Source organism: Labrus mixtus, chromosome 21, assembly GCF_963584025.1.
Source record: "Labrus mixtus chromosome 21, fLabMix1.1, whole genome shotgun sequence".
Lineage (NCBI taxonomy): Eukaryota > Metazoa > Chordata > Actinopteri > Labriformes > Labridae > Labrus > Labrus mixtus.
The window spans coordinates 14388597-14410124 of NC_083632.1; the positions used below are offsets into that span (position 1 = coordinate 14388597).

The following is a 21528-nucleotide window of genomic DNA, read 5'->3' on the forward strand; positions in this document are numbered from 1 at the left end:
TTTAAGCCTCCTGACAAACCGTTACACCGCGCCCACCTGTCAATCACGTCAGCTACACGCCTTATTGTGAATAACTCTTATCCTTCATCAAATCAAAACTGATGAGTCATCAAAACATTCACCCCCCGTACAGTGTGTGTCCATCGAGACATGAACTAATCAGACCTGTTTGTTTTTTTGAACCAGGCTGTAAACATGTTAATCTCTGCTGTAAAAACAGGCTTTTTAGAATGGGTGTGTATGTGACTTCCTGTGCTTCTGCAGCCAGCCTCTAGTGGACACTCCAGGAACTGCAGGATTTTGCACGTCAGCATCTACTTCCTTTTTCAACACTGGGGGGGTTGATGCTTGGGTTGGGGAGCTGGTGTGTTTCCCCCAGCCAATGACAGAGTGCAGGTGTCACAGTTTTGCACCTCTGCTCATCTGCCTGCACTCAACTCGCCCACCTGCCAGCCACGCCCACCTTATCAGCGAACTCAACTCACCTGTGCACACAGCTGCCTCTCAACTGCTATCAAGCGAGAATAAAAGCCTCTCCTGTTTACCCAGACATTGCCAGATCGTTATTCCCCTCATGCAAGACTTTCCAGCAACTCTTTGCTGAATTAATTACCCGGTTTCGTTTCTGCCAGCGTCTGACCCGTCTGACCCGTCTTCGCCTTCTCAGATAGTTTTGCCTTTACAAGAGACTTCCGACCCTGCCGCCTCCTCGTTTATGTCCTCTGCCTACTGTTTCCTTGAGTTTGAACTGTTGTGTGTGAGTGTGTATCTGCCACTTTCGAGCCTCACACATTCATTTCTGTTTGTTCCTGACCACTCAGGATCCAGGACTTTATGGGATTCTGGTCTCATCGCTTTTGTTACCTGTGTTTCTGTGTAACCCTAACCCTACAAACGCGGACATAGCGGCAAAGAAGAGAAAATATAAGCACAGGTTGTTTTCGAAACAGTCTACTGTACTAGTAGTACCAACTGATTGGTCAAAATGATTTATGCAGTATGCCAAAAATATCCAGATGTTGTGATTCTGGAAAAATCTACAGACCAGTCTGCCTGGGGTAGTTTCACCCCAGGTGGGTGACCCTCCCACAGCTAGGTGTTTGTTCTGCCCTCTGAGTCTGCCTTCTCACAGTAAACAATAGGACATGGAGTGAGAAAGCCAGAGACACCCAAGCCCTTCCAGAGAGGGGGCATGGTCAGACACAGCTCATTTACATTTAAAGGTACAGACACAGAAACAGCCTGTTCTATAGAGGGGTTTATAGGCATGATCAAATACAGGATCAGAGTGGATTTAGAACAAGAAGCTTCACAGACATGTTTTGGAGAGCTCAGACTTATTTACACTTGTTGAAGAGGAGGAGAATATGTGACCTTTAAAGTTGTATGTAAACTCTCAGAGTTTTAGATCAATAAAGTTTGTTAGATATCGAGTGGAGTTACAAAGCCTCATCCATTAATGTGTAGTGGGTTTGTTTTTCATCCCTACATCCCTTTCTACAAACTTCACATCTTCCCCTGTCTCTGATTGGCTGCTCAGTCTCATCCTCCAACGAGTAGCCCCTCCCCCTCTCTTCTTTGTGTTGTATTCAGAGTGAGCGATCACGACGCGCTTTGTAAACGTGAAGTGATGTAGTAGGCACACAAGACTGTGATTCACATGGAAGGAGGGGCCTGACTGAAGAGAGAGACACATAACCACACACACACACACACACACACAAACACGCACAGAGACAGGCAGAGAGAGAGAGAGAGAGAGAGAGAGAGAGAGTCGTGGTGTGTCAGCTTGTATTCTCGTCACACTCCTCCGGTGTTAAAGCGCGCAGAGAGGAGAGCAGAGGACGACAGGATGGAGCGGATGGAGTCGATGGAGCCGATCACGGCGAACTACACCACGTCCTACCCGGAGATCCAGCCCGACAGCGGCTACCAATCCAGAGAGACCACCGAGGGCAAGGCGAAGACCCCTCCACCTCCCACATACGACGAGGAGTTAGTGCACAAGGTAGGATGATATCTTTACAATTCTAGGAAATTGTTGTTTTAGTGCCACGAATTTAAACTAAACAACTACTAAATTACCTCAAAAGTGTGTTTTCTTCTTTTTCTGCATATTTTAATCATTTGTGGATTCACGTCCCGGATTGGGGTTTTGCGCTGTCCGTGGTGCTGATCCGCGCTTGGATGCGGTTTCATTTGGTCCGTTTCCAGGCTTGTAGCGTGTCTAAACTGGCCAAAAACACACGACTCTCTCTCTCTCTGATGAAGAATCAGCTGTTCTTTTCTTACATGTTAGTCCTGTTTTTTTTTTCTTTTTGCTTTAGAGGAATAACGCTCTCTCTCTGTCTCTCTTTCTGTCAAAACGCCCTGAAGTCACTGAAACGTGTCCCAGATGTGAAGATGTCTGTCATCATCTCTCAAACATAAACACGTTTAAAATGCGTTTTTTGAAATGAACTCTCTGTAGACTCAGAGCTCAGCCTCAAATATATTGGCTTTTTGAACCACAACCTGCTGCGTCGTGAACGTAAATGTTCACATACTTGCCTTTGTACGACGTGTGATAATGGAGGATTCCTCTAGAGGGAGCACCACGGGAATCAGGCTCATCGCTCCATCTCGAAGCTCCAACTTCATCATTCTTCTTTCGCTTCGCTTGTGACTTTTTTCTTTGAGGTTTATTTGGGGCTTTTTATGCAGTTACTTAGAGACAGGACAGTGGATAGAGTCAGAAATCAGAGAGAGAGATGTGGGGAATGACATGCAGGAAATGAGCCACAGGTCGGATTCTAACCCAGCCCGAATGCTAGAGAGGACCAGAGCCTTTGTACATGGGGCGTGTGAGCTAACCACTAGGCTACAGGTGCCCCTCGCTTGTGACTTTTGAGCACGCAGAGCGCTCTGTTATCCAATTGGTCGACGTCACCGACTTTCCAGATCATATCGTTGGAGGAAGAAAAAAATCAAACATGCAAGACTTTGTGTCCGGAAGTCAGGAGGCGTCCCAGACGGGCCTTGATTGTCGTTCCCTGTGACTCGCTACACGGGATAAAACGATCGATTTTCGGGGCCGATGAGGTCTCGACACCAGTCTGCCAGATCGAGCTCTAAACTTATGACGTGTAGTCCGACCTCGGAATTAGCCTCTGCCTGTTCTCCTCATTCTTTCCTAAGGATGTACTGATGAACATCTGTATTGCCCGATATCGGCCCTGTTGACAGACATCGGCCAATCAGCAAATAACGTGCTAGGCATCACAATCCGATGTTTATTTGTCGTGTTGCATCAGTTAAACGCTGGAGAGCTGCTCATTCAGAGAAGAGGGGATTTTATTGGACAGAAGAAATCACCTGTTGGACAAACTGTGATTTGTTTTCATGGACAAATGGTTGATAAGCGGTGTGGGAAACTTACTGCCAATTTCCACATAGTCTGAGCGCGCTTCGCCCTGCCACACTGGGTCTGTTTCTGGGGTTCGAGCGCAGCCATGAGCAGCTGCACACACGGGTTCACAAGATCACAGGAGAACTACAAACAACTTGTTTCTTTGTCTTTCTGAGGATGATTTGTTGTTGTGATGAAAAATAAGATCAGGAGTCTGTATGTTGTGTTTTATTTTTAAATTGACTGGACGTTTTGTGCGTTTCCTTGTCTGACTTCCTGTCCGGGTCGTTCTATTCCGTCCAGCTTGACATGTGACTGCAGCGTATTACGTCGAAAATAGACTTGAATCGATAGTGTAGTGGCACTGCTGGCACGCTCCGGAGACGGGCCGCAGCACTCGCTGTGGATACAGGACCATTGACTAGGGTGGCAGAGGATTGCACCGTAGTGTCCAGTGCTGACAGACCGCGGTGCCCATGGACTATGTGGACATTGGCAGTACACAGTCTCTAAAAAGGGTCATGACGTATATAAGACATGTTCGTGTGACATTTCAACAGGAGGGACTACTCACAACAATTTAAACACACGCAGCTCATTTGAAAAACAGACATTAAAGTACAAAGAAGTCATGAAAAAAACAACAACATCGGAGTTGTTAATCAGCTTAATCGTTATTTTTAAACATTGGTATCGATATCGGCTCTGATTTCCCCAATCGATGCATCGTTATTTTGTTTTACTTGTATAGTCCATCCTCGTCCTTTCCATTGACGAGGAAAGCTTTAAGTCAAACACAGGACTTTCAACCAGGAGACTGCAAACCTATCCTTCGAGTAACCCTTAACCCCACCATGTAGGGTGTTAACACGACCTCAGTTTGTTTAGAAAAAGATTATGGTAAGATGAAAAGGACTTGGTGAAACAGCTCATCGCAAAGAGCAAGGGAGGCACACTTTCAGGCATCTTTACCAGCCAATCACAGCGCAGTGGGGCGGGATTAGGCTGAACTCTGTGGGGACAGAAATGATGCGTCCCGGTCAGGAGTGCTGACCTTTGACGTCGATGTGTATGGAAATAAAAAGGAGAGAGAAACGCCCCGTGGGCTGCAGTGAAATGTCGTATTGTGTGACAGAGACGTTCTGCAGGAAACGGCTGCGTCACATCAGTGGAGGTCACTGCAGATTCTTTCATCTGGATTGTAGTTTATATTATTATTGGGTTTTTATTTCAGAATCAGGTCCTGCCTTTCCGTTGAGTCTAAGAAGAGGCTGGTTGCTGCCACTTAATGTCTGTGCTGGACTACGGTGATGTTTTATATGTGCACGACTCGGGACTCACTCATTTCAAATCCCTCACTCATCTCTGTGGGTTGCATGAACGTGTTGGATGGTCTTCTTTGTCCAAATGCAGACTTAAACACCGTCGTATTCTTATCTACGAGTCTATTCAAGGTCTGCTTCCTTCGTACCCTCTGATCTATATCAGTGAGAACAGAAGAGGGACTCAGGATCTTTTCTTCCTGTCTGTTCCAAAAGTCAGAACTGAACCGTTTGCCAATTTAGTGCGGTTCGTTTGTGCGGGTGTGAAAGCTGTCAATCAAACCCCGGTGTGGACCAAACAACTGTACAGAGACCGCTTGAAGAGGTGGGTGTCAGTCCACTTTAGTTTCGGACTCTAGTGAGTCTCCTTTGTAGTGAGAACATGGCCCGAACTCGATCCAACCTAACCGCAGGAAGTGAACACCGTGGCCCTTCTTTGTTCATCATAGCTGAACTGATGTGTTAAAGGTCACATATTCTACTCGTCTTCAACAACTGTAAATAAGTCTCAGAGCTCCCCAAAACATGTCTGTGAAGTCTCTTGTTCTATATTCACTCTGATCCTGTATTTGATCATGCCTATAAACTCCTCTATTTCAGCCCTGCTCAGAACAGGTTGTTTCTGTGTCTGTACCTTTAAATGTAAATGAGCTGTGTCTGACCACGCCCCCTCTCTGGAAGGGCTTGGGTGTCTTGGGCTTTCTCACTCCATGTCCTATTATTTACGGTGAGAAAGCAGACTCAGAGGGCAGAACAAACACCTAGCTGTGGGAGTGTCACCCACCTGGGGGAGGGGTTACTGCCCTTTGTGATGTCATGAAGGGAACGTCTCCAAACAGCCTGTTTGAGCACACATTTTCTGAAAAATGGAGCAGGCAGAAGACGGAGAGGATGGACTTTTCTCATCATTGAGGGGTTTGTAGGCAGACTAGGGACACATAATAGAGTTAGAGAAACATGGAGAAGAGGATTTTACAGAATATGGAACCTTTAAAGACCACAGGCAGACCTGACGGATGTTCAGAAACAGTTTCGGTGGATGAGCAGGACCTGGTTCAGGAGGGTTAACGAGCTCCTTCTCCTGAACTGTCTTAATAAGCGTCTTCAGCGACTCCAATACATCAACATATTATTTTCAAACTGTATCTTTTGTCTACAGTATTGAATGCAAACATTATAAAAACCGATGAGCAGAGCCGACATCACTCCTTGTAGTCGTCTAAACAGTCAAAACTGTAAAGTGTCTCTGGAGCAGCCACAGCCAATCAGGAGTCGACTAGTCTTTGTTTACTTCAAGGAGTTTTATACAAATACATTTTGACCAATCAGAGAGCACTTACCTCTCACATCACACAATATGGTCCTCTTGTAAACGTCCCCGTGTGAACATAGACCGAACTTAAGGTAATTATGCAACAATGGAACAAACTGGTCAATGATTCAGACCGGAGCAAACGATCTAGAGGTGTGAAAACGCCCTGAGTGTGCTGCTCCCTTTTCTTGGAAGTAGACTTAACGAGATCGCTGCTCTCATTGGACGATTTTAAATGACTTGGAGGAGGCGGACACATCTGGCTGTCGATGTTCAGCCTGATGTGTTTATGATTGTAGTTGACTGTGACAAATATTTGCAGTGTTACTTGTCTTTTCATATGTCTCATATCATGTTCATTTGTCTGGCTGCTCGTTTTATTTATTTATTATTTTTATTTTTTTAAGTTTTTCTCTCCTGGGTAAAAAAAAACCTTAAATAATAAAACAAAGATCATGAGGAAAAACATTTCTGCTCCTCAGTCGTGATTAGTGTGGGTTTTGAGAGTTTTCCCAAAGGCTGCTGGTCCGATGGGAGAGTCAGGAACAGTGTTTCTATAATGTGACCATTAAGACCAGCTGTCTTTAATTGACCTGGTGGCATGTGTGTGTGTATGTGCTTGGCGTGCGAGTGTGTGAGTGTGCGTGTGTGCGTGCGTGTATGTGTTTGTGTGTGTGTTTGTGTGTGTGTAGTGCATGAGACTGATTTGTTGAGGAGAGCAGCTGCTTTATGAACGTGCAGATTCTAACAACACGAGCTGATGTCCTCGCTTCTTTATTTGTACCGTGTTTACATTGTTTGTTTTCTCTGTGAGGGGAGCATCTGTCCGTCTCTCTCTCTCTCTCTCTCTCTCTCTCTCCATCTATCTCTCTCTCTCTCTCTCTCTCTTCCTCTCTCTCTCTTGCCCCTCAGGGATCAGGTTACATTACACAACATGAGAGTAGGACTCTGCGCTCTGTTTGGTCAGTGTTAGTGATAAGACGTTGAGCTGTAATGACTCTCTGGTCTAAATCTCCTCCGCCTTCAGCTCGCCACTAGGCACTCCGACTCAACATTCATGCTTCTGATGTGACGTTCATTTTCAAACGACCTCGAGACTTCAGCTGTCTTTTGCAGGTCTTTCAAGTAGGAATGTCAAACGATAACAATTTTAAATTTGAGTAATAGCTGAAGTCTGAATTAATTTGTTAATCGCAATTTTTCTTTTTCATTAGCTTTGTATGCCTTTATTTAGAGATAGGGCAGTAAACAGGGAGAGAGAGAGTGGGGAATGACATGCTGCAAAGTAGCCATAGGTCGGGCCGACGGCCAACCACCACGCCCACCGGCATCCCTTTCCAAACTGTTTTTGTTCTGCGTTTATTTTGGGACGGAATTAAGTTAGGTGGTACTTTACTTCCTGTTTAGATGCAAAGCTGCTTTTTTTTAAAGAAAATCAGGAACATCCAGTAGATTGTGCTGGCTTCTCTGACAACAATGCAGCAGCCAATTATGTCCTCCTTCTAACTTTAGATTCTGGTCCTGAATGTTCTGGATTTGTTTGGACCAGAGAAGGTAGGCGGTTATAAGGCACCCCCACACGGCCGTTTTGGACGGCCCTCGTTTTGCCAGATATGATTCCAGTTATCAGGTCAAACCAACAGGTGTTGCAGACCTAAAAAGCCTCTGCATGTTTCTAATAAGCTCCACGAGCAGAAACGTGCTCAAACTAGGATCAATATTGGAGATGTTTTTGAAAAATGGAGAGAGGTTAGAATGCAGAAAGGTTTACAGACTGATGCAGAGCTGGATAAACACTGAAGCTTCAGTGTCCACCACATGGTGACCTGTGTGAGCATCGACTATAGAGAGGAGGGGGGGGGGGGGGACAGCTCTCTACAATATTTAGAATTTGATCAGAGTACCAATTTTCAACACTAGGTGTCAGATCTACATATTGCTCCAAGCTACAAACAGTAAAAAGTGAAACTAGTCATTCATATTAGCAGAGGGGTCGTTGTTTTCCGTCACTGAGACTACAGGAAAACACTGATGTGGCTATTGTGGGCCTAACGGGACAAAAAAGCATGCAGGAAATGTGATTTATGTTTATTTTAAAGAATGGATTCAATATTTCAGCCATACGCACACTGAGAGCCTCTATTGTCAGTTTAACCTCGCCTTCTATTAATACGGTATAAAAGCATCATCCTCCTCTTCTGCTCACCCTGTTTCTTCATCATGCTAACCTTTGCGGACAAAAACAAATTCACAAATAATGCTTCCAAAACCATTAGTCTGCCCACCCATAAACTCTCACATCTCAACCACAAAGTCCTGACACATTCATTGCAACCCAGGACCCCTCTCACCCACTCCTCTCTTTTCTGCCAGAGATTCAGGACTCTGACCTGGACGAGGGCGCGCTTTAAAAAGAGCTCTGTCCCCTCGGCGTCTGAAGCTCTTACCAAGCTTCCACACTGATTGTCGCTTTGGCTGCTTTGATTACTGTTACACAGTTTGAGTGTTTCTTCCTGTGTGACATGTTCACATATGAGTATCTGTGTACCAACTGTTCAAGCTGTGACGATAAATTTCTCCCTGGGAGACAATGAAGTATTGTATTTTTAACACACGGTAGAGACACGGTAGAGACTGCTGTGTGAAGAGTCCATCAGAAGTCACTCATCCCATTCATACACATTCATACGCCTCTGACGAAGCAGTGGGAGCAATTCAGGGTTAAGTGTTTTGCCCAAGGACACATTGGACATGTGGCTGCAGGAGCTGGGGATTGAACCCCTGACCTTCCAGTTGAGAGACGGCCGACCATATACCAACTGAGCCACAGCCGCCCTAAATAGAGCTCAACAGTGACCGTCGACTTTTTCGGCGTCTCTGGTTCCGGAAGTAAATTTCCCCCGTTAAAATTCTTTGTTAACATTTCACTAAATCCTTATATCAAGATATTGATGCCTGTAACCATGACAACCAGCTACCCCAATACTCGTTACTATAGTACATTTGATTCAGCGCCAAAAGGGGGTGGAAAACAGAGAAAAATTATGTTGTGATGATATTGTTTCTTCTTAAAATCTTCTTGTTATCGTGTTTATACTGTTAATATAAGTGTTGTACTATCTCGTAGTTTGTGTTGTTTAATATATAAGTTACATTCAACCTAGCATAACAAGGTTATTAGTACATTTTGTGTTAGTTAACTAACTAGCTAGCTTGCTAGCAAAACTGTCTGTTCACACACGGTGCTGGGGGGGCAGGAAACATTGTCATAGTAATAGCAAGCTCAACCAATCAGAGACGTCACTGTGACACTCTATGATGGTGGGTAGTGTAGTTCTTTGCCCTGATATCTTGGATAAATCATGTTTTAGGTGTCTTGTGTCTTCTACAGGAGCATAAATCATCGTTTCACACTGAGGTAGCTCGTGGTCAGTCTACCTGAGATGGTTATGACATTATGGCTTATAATCAAATCCACTATGGAGAAAATGAACAGGATTTTTACTTCCTGAACCACACTGTTGAGCTCTACATGGACCTTAATCGCGTCCTGATTTACGATGACAGTGATGCTCTTAACAGGTTCTCGCTCTGACCTCGTCAAATACCTGGCAGCTTTGTCTGCAGCCTTTGCACTTGACTAAAGGAGAAAGAATAAAGACATTATATGATGCCCTAAAGTAGCAGCATTGATTTGTTATGAATTTTTCAGCTCTCGTCCATGTTAAGATGTGGTCCTCGACGCTCGTGGTGTTTGTTTTTTCCTCTAAACAATCTGCTTGAGCTCTGGAAGACAAATTTAATGAAACTCTCTATTTCCCCTCACACACACACACACACACACATGCATATCACACCGTACGCATCATCCATCCGTGCTCAATTCCCGAACATCTTCCACTAATTGCCTCCGATCTCCAGTGAGGCTTCTTGAGAAAAACTCAACCTCTGTTACCACGGAAACAGCATCATACCCTTTCCCTTTCCCACCACAACATCCTCTCGGTCACATGTACATGAGCATGTGTAGCTCTAAATCTGACCACGCACACACACACACGCATGCACTAACACAAATGCACACACAAACACACACAAACACACACAAACACACACACACTAATGCAGGCATTAAGTCCACGCTCTCCGTGATGTCAGTAAACAGGAAACAGATGTCATGTGGTCACCAGCGGATCAAGTAAAATAATGCTTCTGGTTTTGATGATGCACCGTGTACGAGTTAAAGGGCGGTTTTATTCCTACACATTTAGTCAGAATCTAAAATTACACCTAAAGATATGAACTCATCTTCCTCTTTTATCACTTTCTCATCAATCTCTATCATTTGCTTTTTTTTTATTGTGAAACACATTGAGACAGTTTTATCATAGTTTAAGGTGAGATGATTATTTTGAAGCCACTTTGACACTCCAGACATTTCTTTTGAGAGGATCTCTGCTGCCATCTTAGCGGTCTTTGCAGACACATATATAACTGTGTCGTCTGCATACATTTGACTCTTTTGTCTGGTAAATCATGTATATATAAACCAAAAAGTAAGGGCCCTAAAGTGGAACCTAGTGGAATTCCCATTCTGCAAGTTTGAACAGATGACTGAGTGGAATGTGAATGAATGGGATGAGTTAACACTTATGGACTCTATACACAGCAGCCTCTACCATCAGGTTGTGAATGTGTAGGTGTGACCTGCGGTGTAAAAGCACTATGAGTAGTCAGAAGACTAGAAAAAAACGACACAAGCTCAAGTCCATTTACCATTTATACTGCAGCCAGTCAGCAGTGGGAGCTCCAATCACTTTGGCTTCACTTTGTGGGAGCTGTCATGTCGTCCATCTTTTGTTTGCACAGCCTGTGGTTTAGAGTCTGGTGGCTTTGAAGGGAGCGATGAAGCAGCTTAAAGGTCCACTCTGTTTTAACACCACCTCACTGTCTCTTTGTGCTCATCAGCTTTCGTCGCTTTACTTCAACTGCGCATGCAAACAGTTAAGAGGACAGTTTCTAATATTAATGTCTGACTACATTCTTCATTCTGTTCCAGTGTTTTACATCCTTTGTCTCACAATCCTTCAACATGTCATCACTTTACCTTTTCATTATACGGGCAAAATATCCGACTCTCCTTTCTCCCAACTGCTGCGCTGATTTTTCTTTCAAAAGAGAGAATAACCAGATGAACAACTACAAAATGAATGAGTACATTTGGTATGAAAATTCAGTTTATGCAGATGCAGTTTCCATATTTTATAGCGACGCATTTCTGAGAGTTTTTAAAATCCTTCCACCAGCTGAGATCAAAGCAAGGCTGTAAAATGTCTGAAGCTCCTCAGCTCTAATCCTTTCCCTCTCTCCGCTCTTCTTCCTCTTTAAGCTTTTATCATTCGAAGTATTTCAACTAAACTGAGCAACTGTTGCAGCACTGCTTGGGTTATCCCATGAATACATTAGCCTGACTTCTCTTTCACTCCTTGTTTTGTCTCTGTCTCAACTTTGCATGGACGTTTAAGTGTTATTTCCATTCCAATAAGTTGTGTATCTCAGGGTTCACGAGTGAGGGTAGGATGGATGTAATGTGGGCGCTGTATTGGACCGTTTTGGTGAAGAAGGACGTAAGCCTGAAGGCAAAGCTCTCAATTTACCGATCGATCTTCGTTCCAACCCTCACCTGTGGTTATGAGTTTTGGGTAGTGACACCAGCCTTAGAGATAGGGTGAGGAGCTCAGACATTCGGGGTAGCTCTGAGTACTGCTTCGCATTGAAAGGAGCCAGTTGAGGTGGTTCGAGCATCTGACTAGGATGCCTCCTGGACGCCTCCCTTTGGAGGTTTTCCAGGCACGCCCAACTGGGATGAGACCCAGGGTGGATCCAGAGTTCGCTGGGTGCATTACATATCCTGTCTGGCCATGGAAACGCCTCGGAATCAGGAGGGGCTGGAAAACATTGCTGAGGAGAGGGAAGTCTGGGTTGACTTACTGCGCTTTCTGCTGTCGCAACCCAACCTCGGATAAGCGGAAGAAAATGGATGGATGGATTAATGTCTCAAGACGTGCAATCTCGGAACCAACTGAATAAAGGCTGAGAAAAATATAGCCTCAGGGGGGGACAAGTAACCTTTCAGGCATGCTCATCGAATGGAAAGCCATAAATTGATTACAATTTGTCTGATTCCTGATGCTGATGTAGTGCGCATCTTGCAACCCTTGACAAATCTATTTGTTGTTTACATTTTATACTGCAGCTCTCCATTAGTTGCACTAACAAAGACCAGGCCAAGAAAGATATGGATCTATAACAGTTTATTGTAATGTTAATGGCAGAGATCGAAATGAGGAGTGAGGTTGGATGATGGGAAGATTATGAGGGCCAAAAGATGAAGATGATGAAGAGACCAGGGTAAGGGTCAAGGGGTGAATAGATGGAGGGATGACGGTAAGAGAGAGGTTGGATCACAGACTGTAAATATGAATGTTTGAAGCTTGAGTGATGTCACCCATCTGTTCCTGTAGCGGGCGCTGGAGTCCTATTGATGGCGGTCTCCATGCTGGAAATGCTGTCTCTGCCTAACTTTCAGTCAACCTAACGACAGGCTGAGAGCTGGAGCTGAGGCGGGTTTTAAGCCTCCTGACAAACAGTTACACCGCGCCCACCTGTCAATCAGGTCAGCAACACGCCTTATTGTGAATAACTCATCAAATCAAAACTGATGAGTCATCAAAATGTCTTCAGGCTGAATATGGTTATCCCATAAACTTCTTTTTAAGACAACTTTTGAACAACACCGGTCCGCACAGCAGAATGAGACAACTCTTTCTTTCATAGTCGGATCAGTGTGTGTGTGTGTGTGTGTGTGTGTGTGTGTGTGTGTGTGTGTGTGTGGAAGTGTTGCAGACCTCAGTGTGACTTTTTTAAAAGACAAATGTCCCCGGTGACTAACTCGGACGCCTGTGAGAGCTGCCTTTTATTCATTTCACGGTCTTGAAGGTTACCTCCTGCAGCCTATGAGTCACTCTGGAACAGTCGCTCTCTGCCAGATTCTTATAAAAGATCATTTTATTTGTTCCGCCGTGACGCAGACACTGACTCACATCCAAGTATAAATAACAAGTGTGAGCATTCAGCTGGAAAAGTGTGATATACTTTTTATTAACGCTGTTGTTTTTTCTTGTCTTCTTCCTGCAGACGATCCTGGTCGGGGACAGCGGCGTGGGGAAGACGTCTCTGTTGGTGCAGTTCGATCAGGGAAAGTTCATCCCCGGATCCTTCTCTGCTACCGTGGGCATCGGATTCACGGTGGGTGTGCACATAGATCATTTATCGTTTACACACAGAACCAGGCGGTTACTGGCCTGAATCCCCGTCTGACAGCAGCGTCTGTGTGGAGTTTACATGTTCTCCCCGTGCATCAGGGGTTCTCTCTGGTTACTCCTTCAGAAACTTTTTTAGGAGTTTTTTGCAGGTGTGAACAAGGCTAATGAGAACCTGTTCGAAGAGGCTCCTCCACACTCCTAGCATCTCGCTCTGCAGGAGTGTTGTAAAGGTCACATGTTACCAGTGGGCCAGTTGAGAGGCCAGCCTTAGTATAATGATGACGATATTCTCATTTTATGAGCGGAGTGTGGGCTTTCTCGCTCCATGTCCTATTGTTTACGGTGAAAAGGCAGACTCAGAGGGCAGAACAAACACCTAGCTGTGGGAGTGTCACCCACCTGGGGGAGGGGTTACTGCCCTTTGTGATATCATGAAGGGAAAATCTCCAAACGGCCTGTTTGAACACACATTTTCTGGAAAGTGGAGCAGAGAAAAGACGGAGAGGATGAACTCATCATTGGGGGGTTTGTAAACAGACTAGAGACACATATTAGTGTTAGAAAAACATGGTGAATAGATGTTTATATAACATATGGTCCTTTAATGAGTTGTTGAATCCTAAAGGAAGAATATGCGATTTTTTGATCCAGCAGATGTCGCCCTTGAGCACCAGCATGAAACCAAAACAACTTGCGCTGTATTGTTGTGTTAGCATGCTAATGCTAGCGATCTTTATTTAGCTCGTATCTTCACACTGCATGTAAATTTACACAAAATGACCGTGATCTAAAAACGCTTACGTGACTTTCAAATAAGCAGTGAGTACAGTATGTTATTCTTCTTTTCTCTAGTCCCTCAATTAAACAACTTTTATACGCAAGGGGACGAGCCGGCCGGCCGTCCCCGTCCATGTAAACACGCTGTAGATACGGCTCGGAAAACATCCCAGACAGCGGGACTCGGGTGTCACACTCATTGCAGACAGTCATGACTCACAGAGGTATTTTCAGAGGATACTTAATTTCTGCTACATTTAAGTGTGAAAAATTGCATATTTTCTTCCTTTAAGATGAACACTTTAAGAGATCTCAAAACCTGACAGAACAAAGAGAAACATGGCTTCTGTAATTGTATGTAACTGTTCCCTCATTATTTAAAACCTGTTTCTGTTTCTCTCAGAATAAAGTGGTGACTGTAGACGGAGTGAAGGTCAAACTACAGGTCAGTAAATAAATCAGTCCCAGTGAAAACTTGACATGCTTTCACAATGAAAGTCTATTTTTAGAGCTCAGGCCGACTTCCTCTCTGTGTGTGTTTTGTAACTGAAAATTAGACGAGGCCAAGTGGAACCAGGCCAAGTCACCGAGCATGGCTTCTTTTTTTATATCGTTCTGTTTCAGATTTGGGACACAGCAGGACAGGAGAGATTCAGGAGCGTGACACATGCATATTACAGAGACGCACACGGTACTTACACCAGAAACAATCGTCTGTTTTATTTTCTCACAGCATAAAAAGTAGAACTGTGCAGCTTTATATATATATATACATACATGTTTATCTGACTGTTTTCTTTGTCTCCAAAGCTCTGCTCCTCCTGTACGACATCACCAGCAAAACCTCCTACGACAACATCAGGGTGAGTCTTCTGCACAGACGAAAAATCAACCTGTAACAAAACAAATAAAGCCAAAGAGAGCATACAAATGTCTCTGCAGATCAACTCTTAATAACATAAATGTAAAATAACATCCTCATAATTGTTCTCTCTCTTTCTGTGTGTGTGTGTGTGTGTGTGTGTGTGTGTGTGTGTGTGTGTGTGTGTGTGTGTGTGTGTGTTCTTCTTACAGGCATGGCTAACAGAGATCCATGAGTATGCACAAAGCGATGTAGTCATCATGTTGCTCGGCAACAAGGTGAGAGGAGACACTCTGAGAGGCTCAGCAAGAAAGAGAGAGAGTTCAGAAGATGGAGATGGATGTGATCTGTGATGGGAAACTGTGGCTTCTTTAGACAGAATAGATATAAGAATCATGTTTTATATACAATTAGATTCATGTAGTACACAACGATACAGAGAGAAACCAATGGCAGGACTCAGTTTGTGTTTTGTAAAGTGCTAAAGATCTCCAGGCTGAGGAAGACACATTCCTCATAGCAGTCACCGCTAAATGTTCCTCGAGTCGGATCAGAACTTGGTTAGATTTTTTTATTATTCTGCACCTGACTCTATGAAGGAAGTACAACATCGCCTTTAAAGGAAGAATGTGCAACATGACTGTCTACAATGATTGAGAAGCTCGAGTCCCGCTGGCTGTGTTGTTGTCAGAACCGTGTTTACATGGACGGGACGGCCGGCTCCTCCCCTTGTGTATAAAAGCTGTTTTAGTCAAGAACTAGAGAGAAGAAGAAGAACATACTCACTGATTATTTGGATGTTAGTAAGAGTTTTTAGATCAAAGTCATTCTGTGTCAGTTTACATGCAATGTGAAGCTACGAGCTAACTAAAGAGCGCTAACATTAGCATGCTAACACAACAATGTAGGACACAGGTGATTGCAGCTCGAGGCAAGGACGAGTATGTCCGCCACTTGCGCTCGACTCCTCCGTGCGAACGGGAGTATAGGGGGGTTGGAGGTGTGTCGCTGGAGGAGAGAGGAGGCGTCGCCTATCAGCAGTTTGTCTTGGTGTCATGCTGGTGCTCAAGGGCGACATCTACTGGATCAAAAAGTTTCACATTCTTCCTATAAGAGCAATGAACTAATCCCCTTTGGACACTTACTTTACTGTGTCTTTATTGTGAGGGAACAACAATACTGCGTTTCGCCTGTAGCTTCCTCCGGTGTGCTCAGTGTTTTTTATTTATTGTTTTTATTTTTATTATATTCTTTGAGGTCGCTCACTTCATTTGTTTCTGTGTTTGTCTGATTCTTATTTTTCCCTGTTTGGCATTGTGATGTATTTATATTGACATGTTTTCTCCCCATCGTTTCGTTTGATGACATAGCAAATAAGCTCTTTATAAATGATTGTTTAACAGCGCTTATAATTAAGTTTTACTAGCTTGCTTACTTTTCTTTCTTTTCTTCTCTGCAGGCAGACATGAGCAGTGAGAGAGCGATCAGGAGAGATGAAGGAGAAAGGCTGGCCCGGGTGAGTCTTTTTTTGTTCATTAATAAAATAAAATAAAATTAATAACATTTCCAAAACACAAGCAACAAAAACAAATCTCTGCATACTTCTGTAAAGGCTCCCTTTATAATAAGAATGTTCAAAAAGGATTTAGGATGAAGGAAAAAACATGCATCTAGTCTTAGACCTTTTTTCTCAACTTCATCCTTAAAGGAGCAATATGTAACTCTGACACCTAGTGTTTAAAATTAGTACTGCAGTCCAAATTCTAAACATTGTAGTGAGCTGTCTCCCCCCGCCCCCTCCTCTCTAGAGTCCATGCTCACTCAGGTTGCCATGTTGTGGACACTGAAGCTTCAGTGTTTATCCAGCTCTGCATCAGTCTGTAAATCTTTCTGCGTTCTAACCTCTCTCCATTTTTCAAAAGCATCTCCAATATTGATCCTAGTTTGAGCACGTTTCTGCTCGTGGAGCTTATTAGAAACATACAGAGGCTTTTTAGGTCGGGTACAATCACTTCTATCTGAACCAGTTCTCTTGCCCACTTCCATCGCTGCAACACCTGTTGGTTTGACCTGATAACTGCTCTCATATCTGGCAAACCGAGGGCCGTCCAAAACAGCCGTGTGGGGGAGACTTAAAACTGCCTACCTTCTCTGGTCCAAACAAATCCAGAGCATTCAGGACCAGAATCTAAAGTTAGAAGGAGGACATACTGGCTGCTGCATTGTTGTCAGAGAAGCCAGCACTTCAACATAGCATGTTACCTTAAAGTCTGATCATATAGTAAGGTCACTTTATCATTTTAGTCACTACATATTGGACCTTTAACTGACTTCACGATCCTTCCTCTGATCCTCACTGATGTTTTTTCTTCTTCACGTCTGCAGGAGTATTCAGTCCCCTTCATGGAGACGAGCGCAAAGACAGGAGTCAACGTAGATCTGGCCTTCACGGCTGTGTCCAAGTACGCAAATTTATTCCATCCAAATCAAACTGTTTGCTTTTTGTTAACCAACTGACAATACAACTCCTGAGGGGCTTTCTTAAACGGCCTTACTTTAAGGCCTTATATTCACCAAGAAGATGTTAGCTGCAACACTGATGCAAAAAGAGAAGGAAGTTAATGAGACGACCGTCCTTAATTTGTCACCGCCACTGTCAGATATTTGTCGCAGGCTATCTTTGGTTGTAAGACCGTGAGATTGGTCAACTTTGATCCTCTCTCACAGAGCGACGAAGGACCGCCGTCTTGGAGCTACAACCACAGATATGACCACGATTGATCATGTATCGTCTGTGATGGCCCAAAGTCGTACTGTCTCTACCCGGCTTAATGCAGAATATAATGCAAAAAGAGGCACAAGTGACCTTTTCTTAAAACTGCTAATCATTCCACTCCTTAATCTCCTTGTAGGTTTTTTTTTCTGCTTTAATTGTAAAAATCGACGTGTTCAGAGATCATCACTTTGGTCCGTCTCAGTAAAATCTTTGGTCAGAAGCTCAGCAGTCGTAATGAAGCTTACACACACAGATGGTCGAGTAAAACTGCTCCACAGTCATTATTCACTCCGCGGTCCATAACACCACATTATGGATTTCATGTCAGGGTTTTGAAAAGAGGTTCTGAACTTTTTTCATAAACTGTGTGATGTCTGCTTCTGTCCCTTCAGGGAGCTGAAGCATCGATCCGTCCAGATTCCCAACGAGCCCAAGTTCCAGATCCACGAATACATCGAAGCACAGAAGGAGAAGTCCAGCTGCTGCAGCTACTTCTAAAGCTCGCCGCTGAGTCCTCGTCCTCCTCCCACCGCACAGACTGTCAGAGACACAACGGGAGCTGCTGAGTGGGAGGAAATCAGATTAAATCACCGCTTGCTCCCAAAATATGAAGCTGCCGTTTCATTCAAGACCGCAGGCCGAAAGTAGATCAATGAGCGAGAGGAGAAACCAAGATATCGACTCAGACACCCCCATGCCTCTCTGCCACAAATGAGCAACTGAATATAATTTCAGTTAGTACTATATTATATTAAGAGTTTAATGCGAAAGATATCCTCCTCCTATTTGCTTTCTTTTTCAGAGTTAGAAGATGCTCTCATGCAGATCTTTAAGATACCTCTGCACTTTTTATATCACAGACAAAGCCATACATTTAAATCAAACACTCGGTATCTTCCTGAATAATACAAAAGATGTGTGCCATTTCAGATATTTTTTGCTTTTTCAAGATTTATTTTTGGGCTTCTTTTATGTTTTTATGTGAGAGACAGGACATGGGATTGAGCCGCAAATCAGGGCAATGAAGAGAAGGGTTGAAGGTTGAATGAGGTACTTGTCAATAGAAAGATGCCGGTCAGCTCCGCCCCTTTAAGGAGAGACTGGGCGGAGTGCAAGGACAGAAGTTCCTAGTCCTCCAGGCCAGACCCTCAATATCTAGCTTGGTACAACCGAACTCATACCAACAAAGTCTGCAGGAACCTGGGTGTCATGATTGATGACCAGCTTGAACATTTAAGGTTCAAGTGGCCTTGATTATCCGATCATGTCGGTTAGCTCTGTACAACATCAGACCTTACGTGTCAGAACATGCTACACAGCTCCTGGTACAGGCTCTTGTGCTATCACACATTTACTATTGCAACTCACTACTGGCAGGTCTTCCTACATGCACTATCAAACCCCTGCAGATGATACAAAACATAGCAGCATTAAGTGGCTTGCTAGCAGGAAATTATACTGCGCTGTAATTTATCAATATAGCGCACATTTACCCCAATGTTGTTATTTAGCTCAGTTTCTTGAAATTAGTTAAGTTTCATAGAGCATACGGTGTCATCGGCATAGCTGGATACTCTAGCTCCCGTGCCTGAACTCTGCCTGTCTCTCCCTAAAGGGTCCACGATAACCAGCATCTCCTGAGGTTAATAGACTTACCATTGACAAGTACCTCATACAGCCCCAAAAATACAAAACTATCCCTTTAAAGGTCACATATTCTCCTACTTTTCAACCAGTTTAAATACATCTCAGCTCCCCAAATCATGTCTGCGAAGATTCTTGTTCTAAATCCACTCTGATCCTGTATTTGATCATGTCTATAAACCCCTCTATTTCAGCCCTGCTCAGAACAGGCTGTTTCTGTGTCTGTACCTTTAAACGTAAATGAGCTGTGTCTGACCACGCCCCCTCTCTGGAAGGGCTTGGGTGTCTCTGGCTGTGGGAGTGTCAACCACCTGGGGGTAGGGGTTACTGCCCTTTGTGATGTCATGAAGGGAAAATCTCCGAACAGCCTCTTTGAGCACACATTTTCTGAAAAGTGGAGCAGGCAAAAGACGGAGAGGGTGGACTTTTCTCATCATTTGGGGGGGTTTAAGACAGACTAGGGACACATATTAGTGTTTGAACAACATGGAGAAGTGATTCCATAATATGTAACCTTTAAGCATACTAAACTAAACCAACCACATCCCGACTGAAGCATAAAACTGATATTGATTTTGATTTTCTTATCAAACAAAGTTGATGGTTGTATTCCCCCAAAATGTTTCAGATAATTTGTTCTTGGCAGAATTATATACTTTTTGTTTTAATTCTTTGAACACATATTTTTTGAAGTGTAGTTTGCCTTTTATAAATCTCCGCTGATGGAAGTACAATGGACGTTACAGACACCCCCGTTTTGCCAAAAGGAAGGATATTCTAAACCTTCATCCACCCACACCGCTCTGACAGAAGCCAGAAGAAATGACAGATTATAGGCAGACTTACCGTTACAGTTTGGAACCACTTTGAAAAACCAACATGGCTGCAACGTTGTGTACTGTGCATCTTACCAACAGCTCCAGGCAAAGGCCACACACTGTGTGCAATTCAAAGCCAAGAACATGGACAAATGCTTTGTCTGTCTGTGGCTGTCCGACGGGTTATCAATTCTATAAATGTTGTGGATAAGAGACAGGCGGCTGCTGTTGAACGCTCGCTGATTCAGGAGAAGCTCAGGGACACAGCTGGAGAAAACGTGCTCTGAGCGCCTCAAAGACGACTGCGAGACAACAATATTTCTGAAAATACGAAGGAACCTTAAAATATGTCCATGAAAAGAAATGTTGTGATCCCTTAAAAGGCGTCTGTGGCGATGTATTCCTTCTGCAAACTCCTGAAAAACAGCTGCTTGGTTAGTGGTCCTGTGCTTTTTTAAATATGACGATCCAGGTTCCCCTCAAGCTTCAGTTTATCAGGCGCACGGGTTACTGGGTCATGTTAGCAATAAGAAACAGGTAAATTACAGAAAGTGCTTCTACACTTGCACAAAAATATGCAGATATTCAACAAACTCATCGGAACGAGGAAAACTAGACCTACACTTTTAGCGCTTCCACACTTGCACAAAACTCCTGAAAGTTTTCTGGGTGAGCTGCGTGTTTGAACGCATACACACTATATTATCGTCAGATACTGTCCGCCCAAATTTCAAGTAAACGCTCGACCTCTGCATCGGACAAACATGTACCCTTTGCCACCATTGTTTCAAATGACTGTCGTGAGGATCGGCTGCATCAATAACACACCATGTCCACATAAATTATATAGAAGTCAACTTCTTATTAATAAACACACAGAGATATTGAACCCAGGCTGATTTCAAAAGCACAAAAAAGTGTTTAAAGGAAAGCATTTGAGGCGTGAGGAGAACCTAAAGTGTTGTATTTTAAATAGTTGGGCCACCAGCCAAGCCGCTGAGTTTGTTAGTTTGGGGTGAGAGCTGCTGGATTTGCGGTTGTGTTAACAATGTCATCTTTCATCTGGGAATCAGGCGAGCTGTATTTGTGACAGATTTTTGTACATTGTTAATCGAAACGATGGCTGCAATATTTTACTCGTCCCGAAAAATCTTTATCTTGCTTCTGTGGCCAAATAACGGACTTTACAGCTCAGTTGCATGTTTGCTGGTTTGCATGAACCAAATCTGTGCTCAGTGCCTCCAGAAACGTTTGAAACTATATTTATATTTGTATGAATATCGAATCACAGTGATGAACATATT

The 21528-nt window shown here is 43.8% G+C and overlaps 1 protein-coding gene across 1 annotated transcript; it reads left to right on the forward strand.

The window, feature by feature from the left end:
• Positions 1 to 985: 985 nt before the first annotated feature.
• Positions 986 to 19694, forward strand: LOC132955903 (ras-related protein Rab-37-like). Its single transcript, XM_061028994.1, has 10 exons — positions 986 to 1073; positions 1719 to 2008; positions 13220 to 13330; positions 14528 to 14569; positions 14749 to 14815; positions 14935 to 14987; positions 15199 to 15264; positions 16446 to 16502; positions 17372 to 17448; positions 18155 to 19694. Exons 1-10 carry the CDS (start codon positions 986 to 988, stop codon positions 18258 to 18260), a joined length of 957 nt encoding a protein of 318 aa, XP_060884977.1. The 3' UTR covers positions 18261 to 19694.
• Positions 19695 to 21528: the final 1834 nt, after the last annotated feature.